Here is a 14,377-nt window from a genome sequence, read left to right on the forward strand (position 1 = left end):
TGGGAGCGGGCGGCCCCGCCGGGCGCGCGCGGACGAGCAGCGCCCCTCGCGCCGCAGGAAATGGTCTTTATATTAGACATATACGGGCAGGTCCTGTCAGATCCGCAGCGCGCCCGCCCGCCCTTTCGGCCCCCCAAAAATCGCCGAGCGTGGGCAGGGGCCCCGCCGCCGCGCCGCCGCCTCCGCGCCGCCCCTCCGGGGCCCGCCGCCGCCCCGCGGCATTTTTGCCGGGCCGGAGCGGGCGTCGGGGGCCCAGCCGGCGTCGGGTGGCGCCGGCGGCGGGACGCGGCGGGGCGTCGGCGGGGCGGCGGAGCGGGGGGCGGGCGGCGAGGGGGGGCGGCGCCGCGCGCGGCGGGGCGGGAGGCGGCGGCGGCGGCGAAGCGGCGCGGGGGCGGCAGCGACGGGGGGCGGCGGGCGGCGGGGCCGGCTTTGCCCTGCCAGGACCTGCCGGGCTCCATTCACGCCAACAAGTTTGGGAGAATGTTGAGTTCAATCGCGCCGGAGCCGCGATGGAGCGCAGCGCACTGCAGGTACCGCGCCGCCCCGCGCCCCCGCCCCGCCCCGCGCCCCCCGCCGCCGCGGAGCCCCCTCCCTCCCTCCCGCGCTCCCCTCCCGCCGCCCTCCTCCTCCTCCTCCTGCCCCTGCGCGGCGCGGCGCGGCGCGGCGCGGCGCGGAGCCGGCGCTGATGCCGCTGCCGTGTTGTTGTTCCCCGCAGTGGGTCGGCGCCCCGTGCGGCTCGCACGGCCCCTACGTCTTCTACAGGGCGTTCCGCTTCCAGCGCCGCGGCGGTGGCCGGGCGCGGGTCCTCTCCCTCGGCGACTTCTTCTTCGTGCGGTGCCGCGCGGAGGAGCCCGCCTGCATCGCGGAGCTGCAGCTGCTCTGGGAGGAGCGCACCAGCCGGCAACTTCTCTCCAGCGCCAAACTTTATTTTCTCCCCGAGGACACCCCCCAGGGCAGGACCAGTGACCATGGCGAGGTGGTAAACGCGGCGCCGGCCCCCCCTTCCCCCGCGCCCGTCCCCACCTGCATGCCCGGGCTCGGCTCCCCCCTCTCCTGGCTCCCCCCACCTCGTCCCCCTCCCTGCGGTGCGTGGCGGGGCAGCGCGGAGGGGCCGCGCCGTCGGGGCGCACCGGTGCGCGCTGCCCGGGAACTTGTGCGGGCGAGGGGAAGGAGGGAGGGGGTCGGGGTGCGGGGCGCCCCCGGTCCGGCGGGCAGCGGAGTGTGTACGGGGCTCGCCCAGTCCTTCTCCGGCTAAAATAAAAAAAAAAAAAAAAAAAAACCCCACCAAACCAAAAAAAAAAACCCAACAACAACAAAAAAAAACCCACCAAAAATTAAAACACACGGAAAAGCGGGGAAAAAACACGTTGGGGGGATTTCGATATTGTTCGGGGCTTTTTTTAAGTATTCGATATGTTTAAGAGGGCGGAAATTACGAAATGGAGGCAGAGGGAGATCAAACGCTCTCGAGCTGGCAGGGACGTGTTGAATAAAGTGATAAATGACAGGTACGGGAATAATACATTCAAATAACTTGCAGATATGCTTGGGCGTATTTCGGAGCCGCCGCGCTCCCGGCGCAAATGCGCTGCGCGCCGGCACCCTCCGCCGGCGGCCGCGCAGCCCCGCACCGCCCCAGCCCCGAGCCCTCCCGCTATCTGCCTTTCAAATTCACTGCTTCAGTCCGTGTTCTGGGGCGGGGGACGGGTGAGGTCCCCAGGCAGAGCTGCAGGGATGGAGAGGGTCCCCGAGAGGGGCTGGAGATCTGGCGGGAGGGGGGACGAGATGTTTTGGGGGAACTTGTGTTGGAGATGCCGGGGGGTGGGTCCGGGGGGGCTATTTGCGGAGGCACGCGTGGCTGTAGGTGCGGACGTAGCCGTGTGCCCGCACACACGCGTACACAGCCGAAACGCGTTTCAGAGCCACCTTCGCTCGCTGCCACCTCTTCACTTTAATTTTCTGTGCGTGCCGCTGAGATAAGGGAGCCTTTTCCTAAGAATCAGGGAGATGACAGTGAGCAATGGATGCTCTGAAATTGCCCGTGGTGACTATTTAAAACTGTGCCTCTGCGTGTCTCGAGTGTGTGTAAAATGAAAGATATTTGGAAGGAAGGGGGGTGGGGAAAGGGACACAAATCATTTTAATACGCCTTAATGATCAGCTCATGTTACTGTGGTAGGAACATCAGAGAAAATTAATCCTACCATTGCGAGTAAAACACTGCTCTGGTACGAGAGTTTTCAGCTGCGTGTACCTTCCTAATAATACGCACAATTTTATTTATTTTTACGTGCAAACACCGCTAGTAATTAGCCGTGTGATTATACTTGTGTATTTCATTCGGGCTTTAACTGATGTCATTCTGCATTATTCAACCATATGAAAACAATTTTCAATTAAGATAATGGCACGCCTTGAAATTATGCAAATGCCGGCCGTATTGTGTAGAATAATTATGACAAATGTAAAGCAGGTAAAAAGTTTCCTAATGCAGTTGTGTTTTACACCCCGGTGATGTCATTTCCCCTCTGGCCTAAGTTAGTCATTCATTAGCAGAGTAGCAGCAGCAGCAACAGCAACAGCTCTGAGTGATACTTCTCTGGCAGGGAGCCTACAGAAACCGGCACTGAGAGCCAGGGCCTAGAGAGGGCAACATAACACTCCCATTAAGAAATGTACTTTGTTTTCACTTACTCCATTAACTTGTTTATAGACATAGGAATGATTTTTTTATGATCGATTTTTAATAGTTTCGAACAATCCGAATGGTGCTTGGGGATGTGCAGGCAGCAGAGAGACAAAAGGCTGGGTGCTGGCTGGGTGGGGGTAACCGCTCTCACTGGGGCGCAGGGGCGGCTGTTTACCCTAAGCACCCCGAGACCCCGGTCCCTTTGGTGAATCACATCCATATTGGTTCCCAAAGGGGCAGCAGGGCCGCCTCTGGGGTCACGGGGCTTCCTAACTCTGGACTGGGCTCCTTCTGCGGGAGGAGAGGTGGCTCTCGAGTCAGATGCACCTTATAGCTGTCAGGGCGGACCTTATTCACAGTGTGGGACTGTTGATGGGGTGAAACACCTTGTCTTGTGTTCGGGGAGTGGGAATGGAGTGAGCCAGTGCTTAAGCATGTATTGCAAATCTGTGGTGTCTGGGGCAAAGGGGGACAGGACTCTTGCTGTCACAGAAATTGGTGGTGAGGGGAGTGAGTGGCTGAATTGCAGGCTTGCAATTGAGCCCACCGGAGATTTAGGCACAGTCTCCAGCAGCTACCTGCGCTAGCGGCGTGATTAATAGAAGCAGCTGGCTGCCTGTTTTCCGTCATGGCAGCACTGACACTGTGACAATACTCAGCTAGTGGCTGTGAGGAGGGAGGAGAAGCAAGGAGGGATGTAATGCTTCTGTTACTCAGAAATTTCTGATGGCGTATTTTAGCTGATTGCCAAATGTTTGAGCTAATCAGCAATAAGTGTAAATATAAGTCTTTTTATAGCTAGCTGAATTCATCATCCAGATTTAAATATAACTCCGATTGCTGCTAAAACCGGATGTTTCTGTGCACTGCCCAGACCCAGGGAAGGTTCAAGCCCAGGTGTGCTTCCGCTGCAGTACCCTTCCCTCCACCTAAGGCTCAGCATCCCCATCGCCACAGCCGAGAAAAACTCCCTTTCAGTGCCAGGAGCTGGCCAGAGGTTGTTTCCCAGGGAGTCTCAGTGGATGGTGAACATGGGATGGGGCTGCTCACATGCAGCAGGTATGGTTACTCCTGGCCCTGGTGCTCGTTGCATCCCAAAGGAGACACGCATGGAGAGGCTGGGATCACCTCTGGCATCACACTCAGACCACGAGTCTTGCTGCACAGGAGCAGTGAAGACATTTTTGTAAGAGCAACAGTACTTGTGGGGCCACTGCTAGGTGAACTAGAAGAGTTTTGTGCTACTTCACTGAAAACTTCGTTGCTGCTTTTAAAGCACAGTGGCCTGGGCACACTGCTTCCCACCTCGCCATCAAGCCCAGACACTGCAGCAGGTGCAACACTGGCCAGAGAGCAAGAGCAGCCTTCTCTCTCTTCCCTCCAGCAGGGAAAAACTGATTCTCCTTCATCCCTGCAGGACCACTGCCAAAACGGAGTCCTGTGCTGGAGGAAGTCACCACCTTGCCTTGATTTTCTCGTTCACTCTGGTCCAGCGCAGTCCCCTGTGTCACCTTGCGCATGGGAAGATGTCCTTGATGGCTGGTGCGTCACACAGGGGTCAGAGCAGGATGCTTGGGGACCTGCGGAGATCCAGAGGGAGCAGCTTTAAGGGCACCCCATTGTATTTGAAACAGTTTCATGTGGAAAGCAGCCCCCCAGCTTTGCTGGCACCCAAGTGTGAGAAGCTGTGTGCCGTCAGAAAGCGGCTACTCAGTCCCCTCGTGAAGCACCCTGCTCCTGTGGCATTCAGGGAGCACAAGGTGGGCTCACCCTCCAGCCCACAGGGTCTTGGCCAAACCCTCCTCCAGCTCATTTACTGCTCTCTGCTCCAAGAGGTGGTGTGGGGTTGTGGAATGACTGACCTTTGCAGAAGCAGTTGTAGAGTAAAATGCTTGTTAGTGCCTTGTGTTTTCATGTTTTTAAAGGTGTTGGCATTAATTAGACTAGGCTTAAAAATATATTTCAAAGTTGGTACTCATTAAATCCAGGAATGGTATTTGATGTGATGCATACAATTCCTAAAAAACCCTGAACAAGCAACTAATTCATTTTGCGTGGTATGACATTCCCTGCATTGCCCTGCATCGTGGTGAGTGCTGCTTCCATTGAGGCCAGACTGTCAGTGGGGATCTGCCTTTGGTTCATTCATCAGCAGCAAAGTTTACTACGAACTCATGTTGATTTCATCTCTTCTCCCAAACTGGGGGATCTGATGCAATGCTTTTCACTTTGCAAATAATCCTTACTCATGCAAGTAATTTACATGAGTAAGCGTTGCTCATACAGAGGAGAGGAGAGAGCTAGTTTCCTGTAATTATTTCCCTAGAAGTATTTTGCATCTTCAGACTAATTGGGGGAAAGGAAAAAAAAGAAGTCACTCCATAAATGTGTGTCATTTATAATTGCAGAAGAGATTCTTCCAGAAAGTTAAAGGAGGCAGCGTGTTCGTTCTCTCTTCATTTTGGGATAGGTGCTGACAGCATCCCTTGAAAGCCTGGTTCATTTTATAGGGGCTCTCCACATGTGGGGGTCCTACCCCAGTGCAGAAAGGTAGCATAGGCTGGCCTGGGCATGGTGTATACCAACAGTGCTTTATTGCCACCCCCCTAGAAAAATGTGCTACTCTCTTTGCACAGTAATAGATGTATTTTTTTTTTTTACGGACGTAGGAATCTGTACACTCTTATTTGAAATGAAAACAGCCTCGTTTTAGTCTCTACGGTGTGTGCCTTATGCTCATATCTGTCAACACTGGTAATGGCAACACGTTTCAAACATGCAGATTATGATTATTAAAGGGTGCTTTAAAAATCATGCTAATAGCATCAATCTCCAATGTACACTTGCTCAAATTAATTCAGCTTTGGAAATCAGGCACACTGTAATAGCAGTGTTAGGGAAATGGCATTTGTCATAAAATATCGTGGGTTTGGTAATTGCATATCCACTCTGTATATTTTTGTCTCTCTCGCCACCAGTAGCACATGCTGGCAAAGGAAGGAGAGGGCAATGATGTTACTCAGACAAGCCACATGTTGCTAGCCATTAGCCTGCAATCTGGAATATCTGGTCATTTAAGGCAGATTCCTTTAAAAAAAAAAAAAAAAACCAACAACTTTTTATTTTATTTCCTTTCCTCTTTCCCTCCCCTTCCCTGTGCATTCAGACTGTAGAATACACCCACTGCTTTCCAGAGTTGCTGTTCCCAGTCTGATCAGTGGCACTAAACATTAAACTCTTGTCTTTGGAGAATAATAGGCCTCACATGGTACACCCTCAAGCATGTTGAGATACTGTGCAGGCTGGAAAATAAAAATGTTCTAATTGTGTCTTTTAAATAAGCATAGGAGTGAATTAATTAGACTATATTTTGTCTTTAGTTGCTTAGTTACACAATAGTATTCCTAAGCGCAAGTAAGATAAATTGGCTCTTTTTGTGCTGCTTGTCCCTTAATCATAATTACTGTATTGCTCAGGAGAGTAACACATACATAGATTTTGCATTTTTAATAATATTCAAACAATATGCGAATGATATAGAAAGTATGTTCTGATTCAAGCTCTCGTATGCTTTTATTCGGGAAGAAGTTCTACTGCTATGGGAGCAATATTTGCATTAGTTGCTCAGAGATGTAGTTCTGGGAAATACATAATTGAAATATTCTTGCAATGCTTGTTCTGGCCCTTTCATTCGCATTCAAAATAACAATGCCTTAAGTCTCTGAACAGTCATCCACTCTTGATTTAAGAGCTTTTTTTCTTTGTGTGCATGTGTGTGTTTGTGCGTGTGCAGTGTGGGTTCACACCCAGCATTAACCCTGCACAGCCTAGACGCTCGCGTGATTCATAGTGTCGGATCAAGTTGAGCTTTTTATTTGTAGCTAAAATGCAGTCAGAAGGTCAGATGAACATCGGCATTTTATGGCATTAATCCAATGACCTTAATGCTTGGCAGGCGTCCATGTTTCTATGCGAAGGTGCCAGGGTTATAGATAATAAAAGAGTTTGTTTTCATTTTCTGGATATTTTAATCTTTCTGTGCAAAGCGTAGCCTCGGGTTTGGGGGGCTTGAGGCTACTCCCAGGGGCCAAAACTTTAATGTCTTACTGGGTTGTTGAACGTTAGCTGCTAATGATGGGCAGATTGATACACATACTGAACAATGGAAGGTTCTGGCAAGAAACCCTCTAGACATGCTCAGTGGATGTATGTGAAAATTGGCTCCATTGTTCTGCTGTATGAAAAGCAAGTAAATTATTTACAGATATTTGCTAATTAAAGCACATATTGTTTTACCGGCACAATAGAACACAATATAACAAAAGACAAAAGAATAAGCTTGCATAATTTAAACCTGCTAATGCCATGTACTCCTTGTTAAGAAAAATATAATTATGTAATCTATGAGGAAAGCTTTTCGTACTGTAACTGTAGTAGGCAAAATTAGGAATGAATTGCTTGTCAACTTGCCTAAACTAAAACAGCTCTTTGAGATCTGTGAGCTACCTGATGGGAAAACATTTTGACTGAAGCCTATTTTCTCTTTGGTCAGAACTTCTATCTGCAATGACAGATATAAATTCAATTTGAACCTCTGGTTGTGAGTGGGAGGAGGGAGAAAAAAATACCCCAGTCACAAAGGAGGAGGCTCACAGTAGAAATGTCATGTCTAACTGCTCACAGACACCCCTCTGTGCACCCCATCTCCACCCACCTTCTGGCCTGGGTGTACCAGTACCCCAAAAAGCATCCTACAGAGACATGGTGCTGTTCTGCCCCAGGTCATTTTGTGTGTCTCACTTTGGAATTACTGAATCATGTGGAAAATGCTGCTTGCTAGTACAAGGGAAAGCAAAAACCATAGGACTTCACGTGCTTCAGCTGTGTCCTTTAACGTGGTCTTTTCTCTTGGTTTTGGACCCTGGCAGAAGGGATGAACACATCAGTGTGAGTTTCAGACAGCTCTGTGCAGCTGTGCTTAGGCTGGGGAAATACCTGTCACCTGAATTTAACAAGATCATTATAGCCCTTTAAAGTAATTAGGAAAGGATTAACAGATGAAAGGTTCTGCCTTGGCCTCTTTAAAATTCTCTGATGTGCCGGGTAAATTCCTGATCTGTGCAGTGTTTCCTTCTCAAGGCTCTTTCCATATGTTCATGGGGGGAGAGCAGTGGTCTGTGTAGGTCCCTGTGTGTAGGCACCTCCAGGGAGCAGGTCCAGACCCCAGTGGTCAGCTGTGCTCCACAGATCCTTTGGGCCGCCTGTCTGCCCTGGGCTAAGGGATGCACGAGGAGATGGCACCAAATGAGGCACTCTAGGCATGGTCAGGGGGAAATGAAGCTGTCGCTGCCTGTGCCAAGCTCTGGAGCCTCTCGTGATCCCACCTGCAGAACAGGAGGAGAGTTCCCACCTGGCAGAGGTGTGCCCTGGTCCCCAGGTCTGCGTCACGCTTCCAAGGGTTCTGCTGGAAGAGCAGGAGAGTGTATGGCAGGAGAGTCCTTTGTGTACCTTGTAGGGAGGCTGAACAGGACACATCTCAGAGCCAGGCCTTTTCCATGACACAGCCACAATTTTTCAGCCGGTTTATGATCCTGCAGTCTTAAAAACTGCCATGTAGATTCCCAGCCCGCTGCTGGCAGCAGGAAAACAGGACCTCTTTACTCTAGAGGAAGTCTCTGAGAGCAAATCAGTCCTGTACAGATGCTCTTTGCCTCTTTAGAGCTGGATCTGGTCCCTGGAGGAAGTGTGGCTTGTAGGAAGTGCTTCTGGAGACCTGGGTTCAGGTTCCTGAGTGACTTCTGGTGAGTGGGTTAGGGCTGAATTGAGATGACCTGGTTTCTGCTGTTGTCCCAGAGCCCTGGTAGCATCTGTATGGCAGAGAAGAGCTCTGGACTGAAGACTGTGATCAGGACCTTTTGTTTTGATGTGCTGTCAAATAAAGCTGACGGTACTTCCCTCAAGCATCCAGGTAAATGCATTCCTACAGGAAAGGTGCTTATTGGCAACAAGCCCCCTCCTTCCTTTCTCCATGTCTGCAACATGACCTCCTGCTCCTCAAAGGGGTCTAGAGCAGGGAGTGGGATTCCTGAGTTGAGAACTGCCTTGTTACACATGGTACGGGAAGATCCTTCTCACCTAAATTGCAAAAACACTACAATATACATGGGTCATAAAACCAGCCCAGAATAAGAGAGGCCTTTATGCCCAAATGAAATAGGCAGTTCTGTTATCCCCGCTGAATGCAGTCCCTAAGAGTCACGCTGTATTTTTTGCTCCCGCAGATGAATGTGTTTTCATCAGCAATGTACTGGGTTGTAAAATACGCATCCCCAGCTATCTACTGTGCTAAAGATTTCACGGAAAAGGCTTGAAGATGTTTTCTAATGCAAATCATACTGATCAGATAAATGATATGCAGTGTCTCCTGTAATTATCAGCAAGAGTTTTTACAGTACATCTCCTGTTTCTCTCTAGGCCACATATTTGATGTTAGGAGACAACCAAGCAGGTGTTTGACTCGCTTGTGCCCTCCAGAATTCCTTAAATGACCTCTGGAAGCACTGGAGTGAAAACAGTCACAGGATGTGAAAGTTTTGAGATATCTCAGTTGCTGTAATTCCTTTAAGTCTGCCTCAGTGTCTCTAAAATATAAATCTTTCCTAGTTACTGGCAGTGAGTAAGGAGTTGTGACGTACCATATGCGGGTGTGCAGTCAAGATGTACGACCTCCCTGTGCTGCTCTGTGACTCCCTGCCTTGTAAGAGTTAATATTTCTTCTAAAAAATAATTAACTGCTTTAAACTATTCTAACTACCTGACCTCTTTCCCTGAATGTAAGTATTTCAGCCATCTGCTGAGTCAGGCAATATAGCATTCTGTGCTTTCACGAGGCTGTGATGGTTGCTTAGACAACAGTGACATAATATTTAAGCATAACGGCTCTCGAGAAGATGCTGTCCCCTTCTCCCTGGATGACTTCTCTGGAAATGCAAATCCAGTATGCTTTTAAAAAAACAAGAGAGGGATGAGAGGGGTTTGTGGCACCATCTTGCTTAACCATCTCCCCATTTTCTACTTGATAGGTGAAAGAATTGTACTTTGCTTAGAAGTCTTGTAAGACATGCTAAAATTATAGGCTGACTCGATAACTGTTTTTATAGAAGCAGGGGAAAAAGTGCCTCTTTCTGTAGTCAGTGCTTATTTTGAGATTTGGACAACATTGTGGCTGGGACCATTGGCTCATTGGCCCACTGACCATTGGTTGGTCAGTGTGCACCCGAGATAAATCTCATTCCTGAGCAGAGCTGAAATCTGTGGTGGTTGTTTTTTTCTCTTCTTGCTGTAGCAGGAAAAAATGGTAATTAAAAACTTAACCGTGCAATGGAGACCTCATAAACACATCACTTCAGAGCATAGCTAATACATGATGAGTTGATTTTTGTATAGGTAGAGATATATATGCACTATTTGCGACGTGGGTGGTTTTCCATGTTTACAGAGAGATATAATTATGAATGACATGAAGGTTATACAGCAGATTTCTTTAATCTTCTAAAGGTTTGTTAGTCATGTGTCACCGTGTACTTGGTTTTTATTTTTTCAACATCTGTATTCTTTTGTCATCATGTTGAAGGGGTTTCTCTAGAAGGGCTGCAGCAGTAGATAGTGATTGATACCAAATGGGTGCAGGGGCTCCTCTGGCTGGCAGAGCCCTGCAGGTCTCCCAGAGCAACTTTTGTTGTGACACAGGCCTTAACCAAAAAGGAGAGGGACCCTTTTGTCACCTGCTGCTCAAAAAAAAACCGCCAAACCCCACAGTAGTTTAGGGCTGAGCACTTGGAAAGATTGCTTAAGGATGTGTGAAAGCTTGGCAAGCACACTGAAATTCCGGAGCTGGTGAGATAGTTGGGTGACCTCTGTTTGGGTGGCATGGCAGAGGGGCAGATGACCTCTTGTGTCAGCACACTGCCAAGATGTGGGGAAGACAGCCCCTCTGGAGCTGCCTGTGGCTCAGGCTCCTCAGAAAGCGGGGACTGGAGGTGCCTGCCATGCCTTGCTGGGTAACAGTGTTTGTATGATGAGGCACCTGGGTGGAAATGACCCTGGAGATACAGTCCCACACCAGCGAGATGTGCATTGGTAGCGGCACTCAGAGGAGGACTGCAGTCTGATCTGCAGTATTTGAGGAGTGTTTGATAAGTTGGGAAGGACGTGGACAATTCTGTGTGAATTGGGTCAAAAATGAGTGGTGAGGGAGGGAGCAGGTCTGTCCAGTCCTGCTCTGTGACAGGCAGAGCCGCCCAAGGCAGGCCCTGAAAGGGTTCAGGTAATTTTTCCATTTCCCACCTCAGAGTGAACTAGGCCGCGTTTCCCTCGTGCTGCTGTGGTGATCCCTGGCAGTACAAGGGGAGGACAGGAATTTGGGGGCCAGCCTGGTGCCCTTAGGAAGAGGGATTTGGGGGCCAGCCTGGTGCCCTTAGGGACGTGGGCTGCAGGGGTGACCAGCTGTCCTTGGGGACAAAGATGGTGTGGAGGTGACTGAGTGGCCCTGACAAGGGGCCATCAGCTGTGGGGGTGGGGGGTTCAGCCCAGAGCCCTTGTCACAGCACAGGGACAGCCTGGACTCCTTCTGTATTTCATATTTGTGCTGGGCTGCTCCCTGGTGCCATCCTGGGCACCCCTTTTCACACTGTGGCTGTATTTGGAGCCTTGGTGCCATTTTGCAGAGGGCTGAGGGGGACACGGAGTGGTCTTTTCGCGGTGTCTTTCCCTGGCCCCTCACATCAGTGTGGGGATGCTGAACACCCCATGTTCCCATGGCTGGATGTACTGCTGCCACAGAAAACTCATGGCTGAGGTGTGCTTTCCCCAGCTCCCCAGAAGGTCCCCCTGCTCCTGCCTCTGCAGTTCCCCCTCCATGGCAGGCTGGGCAGACTGCCCCAGTATCGCTTCATCCTTGGTACAGTAGGGCTTTTTTTTTTGTTTTAATTCCTTTTTTTTTTCTCCTGTGTACACATCATGTGCGTGTGTGTGTGAAGGTTGTATTCTCAAAAACAAGTTTATTCATTGATGATGTAATAGTGATTGTACTTTTCTTTTGGTTAATAAATTGTCTGCTCAGCTTACTTTGTATGCCAGCCAAAATTAGTCATACCAGTTCTTGGAAAGGATATGAAGAAACTAGTAATTGAAATCATAATCATTTGATCATGAGAGCTATTTGGAAAATAATATTTTAACCAGAAGCATGTCTGATCTCCAAGTCAGGTTTTTGTTGGTTTTTTTTTTTTTAACTGCTGCTTAATATATTTCTCTGGTAAGGAATATTAGAAATTGTGCAGTAGCTGGTGATGGTATTCAACATCCTAAAAGAGAACTTCATCCAGAAATTGCTGAGACTGTCTTCAGGCAGGCTGATATTTATATATATGTATTATTTTTTTCCATCCTGACATTTAATAATCACCATGTAATAGCTATAAAATGCATAGCAACTACGGCTTTTTTATTTCAAGTGGATAGTGTAATGAAATTGGGTGAAACCATCCATTGAAATTGTACTTCGTAGTACCCAGTGCTTGTTTACAAAGTATTGACGTTTGTCATAAACAGAGATTTAAAGCATCACTGTTATTGTTTGTTGTTTGGTGGAGGCTCTTATGCTGTGCAGCGATAAAGGAAAAGATTTTATTACAAGCTTGCTTAGCATATAAGCATGCTATTCACTTCTGACCAAATATTTGTTATTGCACTAAATGTAATGAAGGTGCCTGCTTATGAAACAGTTTTGTATTGTATAAGGAAGAGTGGAGTATCAGATCTGTTTTTTTACTAGAATTACTTCAGGTTTTGTATTGTGTGCAACTTGTCACAATAAAGCTCTTTTTTTTTTTTCCATTGAGCAGTATTTTATTTCCTGAGGAATGTGTTCAGTGGACAAAAAAACCCACACTGAGAGAATCAATCATGCTTTTCCCTTTGTTTAATAACTCAAAGAATTTCTCTCTCCTTTGCAAATATTTGTGTTTATTTGAGAGAAAAATTGGATTCTGGTTTATTTATTTCAAGAACCTGTAATTGTATTTAGCGTTTGAAATGTGTGGTGAGCAAGGTGTGGTGTAAAGCCAGCTCTCATTACAACATAAATTATTTCTGCTGTTTTAACCAAAAAATCTGGAGTGTATCTTACTGGATATGTATGTTTGTTTGTTTATTTTTTGAGGCTTTCTTGATCCCTTGCTCGCTGGAGTCAGCTGTAAAACATTCTGCTTATTCATCATGACTGAGAGGAGTTGATTGTTTCCTGGAAGGTTAAAATCCAGCAATTAGGACTGTTTAATTTGAGTATATGTTCTAGAGGCTAAACTAAGTTTAAGTGCTTTTCTTAGAATGTATGTTTTAGAAGGGGGAAAAAAATTACAGTTCTGATCTTGAAAAAGGTTTTAAGAAACATGAGAATGTGCAAGTTTCTTTTGGTGGGAAGCACATAACATTTATGTAGTGTTTCTTTTGGGATTACATCACAGTTTTATTTAATTTTAAGGACAAAAGTTAAATTCAATATTTGTGTATAAGCCAAGGGAAAATGTACCATAAACATAGGAATTTTCTGGTGAGTCAGAGTTCCAAGAATCTGAGATTTACTTAGTCTATTTATTTCAGGACTAGCTATAACCATTAGTCATCCAGCCATGAATTTTTACATTTGCAGCTAATTGCACCTAAAAAACAAACTTTCCCTCAAGGCTTTGGGTTATACAGAATGTGATTTGGCAACCTGCATTTCAAATGCCTTTTAGGATCATTGCCCTGGTCCTAGAAATTGTCTTTAGATCGTGTATATTTGCTTCAAGTAAACAACTAATTTTTCCACTTAGGTGGCAAGAGGAATAAATTAAGCGCTAGCTATTCTGTGATGCAAAAAAATTACTCAGCCTGCAGCAAGATAGGCTTTTCCAGGAGTCAGTGCAGGATGATATTACTGTTTTCTCAGTCATCAGGGAGCCCAGAGTGACATGTTGTGTTCTCATCTGATCACTGCTTTCAGGATGAAGTTATTGCTGTTTCAGAAAAAGTTACTGTGAAGCTTGAGGACTTGGCAAAATGGGCACAGTCCGATTTCTCCAAGTGGAAGTGTGGTTTCCGGGCTGAGCCGGTCCAGCCTATGGATGTGGGGAAGAATGGGCAGAAAGAGGCCTTGACAAGATACAGACAATCCACACTGAACAGTGGCTTGAACTTCAAAGATATCCTGAAGGAAAAGGCTGACCTTGGTGAGTATCCCTTACTTTCTCTTGTGGGAAGGGGCCTGGAGGTGAGTGTCTTTTGAAGACAGATGAGCCTAATCCTGCCATGCCGTGTCAGATTCCCAAGGTATGTCTGAGCCTGGGGCAGAGGTGTGGCAATGAGATGCCTGTGTGGGGTGGGTGGTGGCAGTGAGCTCATCTCAAGCTCCTTGTGGACTGGTGTGGGGTAACACTGTGATACCCGTCTACATGGCCTGGAGCTCTACAATCAAGCCCTGAAGATGCGCATACAGATAATTGTCACAGGCTCTGCCTGGGGCTCTGCTGGCTGTGGGACCAGGTCAGAGCTGTACACTGTGGGGAGGGGATGCTGGCATGTCTTCTTGAGGCCTCCTATGACAGGCAGGGATGAACAAAGGCCTTCCACTTCTCATGTCCCATC

General features: G+C 48.0%; 1 protein-coding gene across 1 annotated transcript in view; it reads left to right on the plus strand.

Moving 5' to 3' along the window:
* The first annotated feature begins 409 nt into the window (after nt 1-409).
* Nucleotides 410-14,377, plus strand: part of ARID5B (AT-rich interaction domain 5B) — a 117,712-nt gene continuing 103,744 nt past the window's right edge. The window contains 3 exon segments of the mRNA XM_032115755.1: nt 410-530; nt 716-976; nt 13,737-13,962. Coding sequence (XP_031971646.1) covers nt 510-530; nt 716-976; nt 13,737-13,962 — 508 coding nt within the window. The 5' untranslated portion in view covers nt 410-509.

This window comes from Corvus moneduloides, chromosome 8 (assembly GCF_009650955.1).
Source record: "Corvus moneduloides isolate bCorMon1 chromosome 8, bCorMon1.pri, whole genome shotgun sequence".
NCBI lineage: Eukaryota > Metazoa > Chordata > Aves > Passeriformes > Corvidae > Corvus > Corvus moneduloides.